Raw genomic sequence first — 1795 nt, 5'->3', positions numbered from 1 at the left:
GGAATTGTTTCAAACTTTAACTTCTGCTTCTGGAATTGTTTCAAACTTTAACTTCTTCTTCTGGAATTGTTTCAAACTTTAATGTCTGCTTCTGGAATTGTTTCAAACTTTAATGTCTGCTTCTGGAATTGTTTCAGCTTCTCATTCCCTACTGTACTTCAGATTAAGCAATTTTTACCTAATGTTAGTGAACATACTGGGACTATGAAAAGAATAACAGAAGATGTTTTAAAAACTTTCTTTTCAATACGAACCAATTAGAAACTACGCACTCACTTTATCAAGGTGGACATTCTGTTCAAGAAACGGATATTTATTTCAAATGGAATCAAAAAGTTGTTTTCAAAGTCTTAATTTCAAGTCAAAGTATAAATACTGAACTTCATATTTTCTTAGTGTGAAAAGTGATGTTATTCAACGACAGTATGTTTACTGGTTTCTTTCAGAAAAGAGACCACTAGTTCGCATGATCTCTCAAATTAGCGACACTAGCCAAGGGTCAGTTTTAACCCCTGAAAAGATGGAGCGGCTGAAGATGTTCCAACAACAAGTGAATCAAGCTGGTGTGGTCATTGTGATTGTGTCCAAGGAATATACCAGTTCTAAAACATCACAACAGCAGGTTCGTAATTCATCCGTGTGGCGTTAAAGAAACCCGATCTGTACCTTCTAGATAGTAATAAAAAAAAACTTTATAGTTAAAAAGATAAATAAAACATGACCTATTACTCCAGAACACACAATCAGTTTTACTTAAGCCAGTGTTTCACCATTATGGTTTCATCGGGGTAAACGAGACACATGCTGAGGTAAGCTTAGACGAAAGATTTTAAAACTCGTACTCCCCCATAGTATTAGAACTCGTTTGAAGTAGTGAAGCCAACTACAATCATTTGTTTAAATAATAATAGTGGTTTCTATTGAACTTTATGTACCCAAAAATGTATCATTATTTATAACATAGATAATAAACGTACTTCGTTTGACGGTTCACGGGCAAAAAATGTTATTTAATAGTAGCCATCTAAAAATCAACAAAGAAAATCTCAGCAAAAATTTGGATCTATTAATATTTTAAAAAACAAACTTCGTAAAATTACCCCTACAGGCGCCAAATCTTCAAAGAATTTCTGGAGGGGGACCCCCCCCCCCGAATCTCTAGTCCTGTATTGCAAATCTTGGTATTGACATGTTTTCTTTTTCTCATTTCGAGTACTGGTCACCAGAGAACAAAATGTACATCCAACTTTTATTTTATCATATGTAGCTGTGTAAAAAGGATACAAGGAACGTGTTGTGTGTTATTTCTGATTGTGAGCGTATATTTCATGAAAGGTTTTTTCTCAATATAGGTATTCTACATTGAGCATAGAAAACAAGTGATCTTAATAAAATATGACCACAGGCCAATACCATCGTGGTTCCGGATGCTGATAGGAAATGACATGATCACAGTAAGTTTTATTTAATGATATTACTAGAAATGACATGATCACGGTAAGTTTTATTTAATGATATTACTATAAATGACATGATCACGGTAAGTTTTATTTAATGATATTACTAGAAATGACATGATCACAGTAAGTTTTATTTAATGATATTACTATAAATGACATGATCACAGTTAAGTTTTATTAATGATATTACTATAAATGACATGATCACGGTAAGTTTTATTAATGATATTACTAGAAATGACATGATCACAGTTAAGTTTTATTTAATGATATTACTAGAAATGACATGATCACAGTAAGTTTTATTTAATGATATTACTAGTGGAGTTTTTCAT

At 32.2% G+C, this 1795-nt stretch overlaps 1 protein-coding gene across 1 annotated transcript in view; it reads left to right on the top strand.

Annotated features, from left to right (window-relative positions):
- The window catches only part of LOC111083173, a gene marked incomplete at its 5' end in the record, with an annotated part of 22369 nt that overhangs the window by 11051 nt on the left and 9523 nt on the right, over nt 1-1795 (top strand). The window contains 2 exons of the mRNA XM_022379482.1: nt 447-622; nt 1353-1454. Coding sequence (XP_022235190.1) covers nt 447-622; nt 1353-1454 — 278 coding nt within the window. The remainder of the gene's footprint in view (nt 1-446; nt 623-1352; nt 1455-1795) is intronic.

This window comes from Limulus polyphemus, unplaced genomic scaffold (genome assembly GCF_000517525.1).
Source record: "Limulus polyphemus unplaced genomic scaffold, Limulus_polyphemus-2.1.2 Scaffold8436, whole genome shotgun sequence".
Classification (NCBI taxonomy): domain Eukaryota; kingdom Metazoa; phylum Arthropoda; class Merostomata; order Xiphosura; family Limulidae; genus Limulus; species Limulus polyphemus.
Note: the sequence above shows the minus strand (reverse complement) of the source record. Positions and strands in the feature narration are given on the sequence as shown.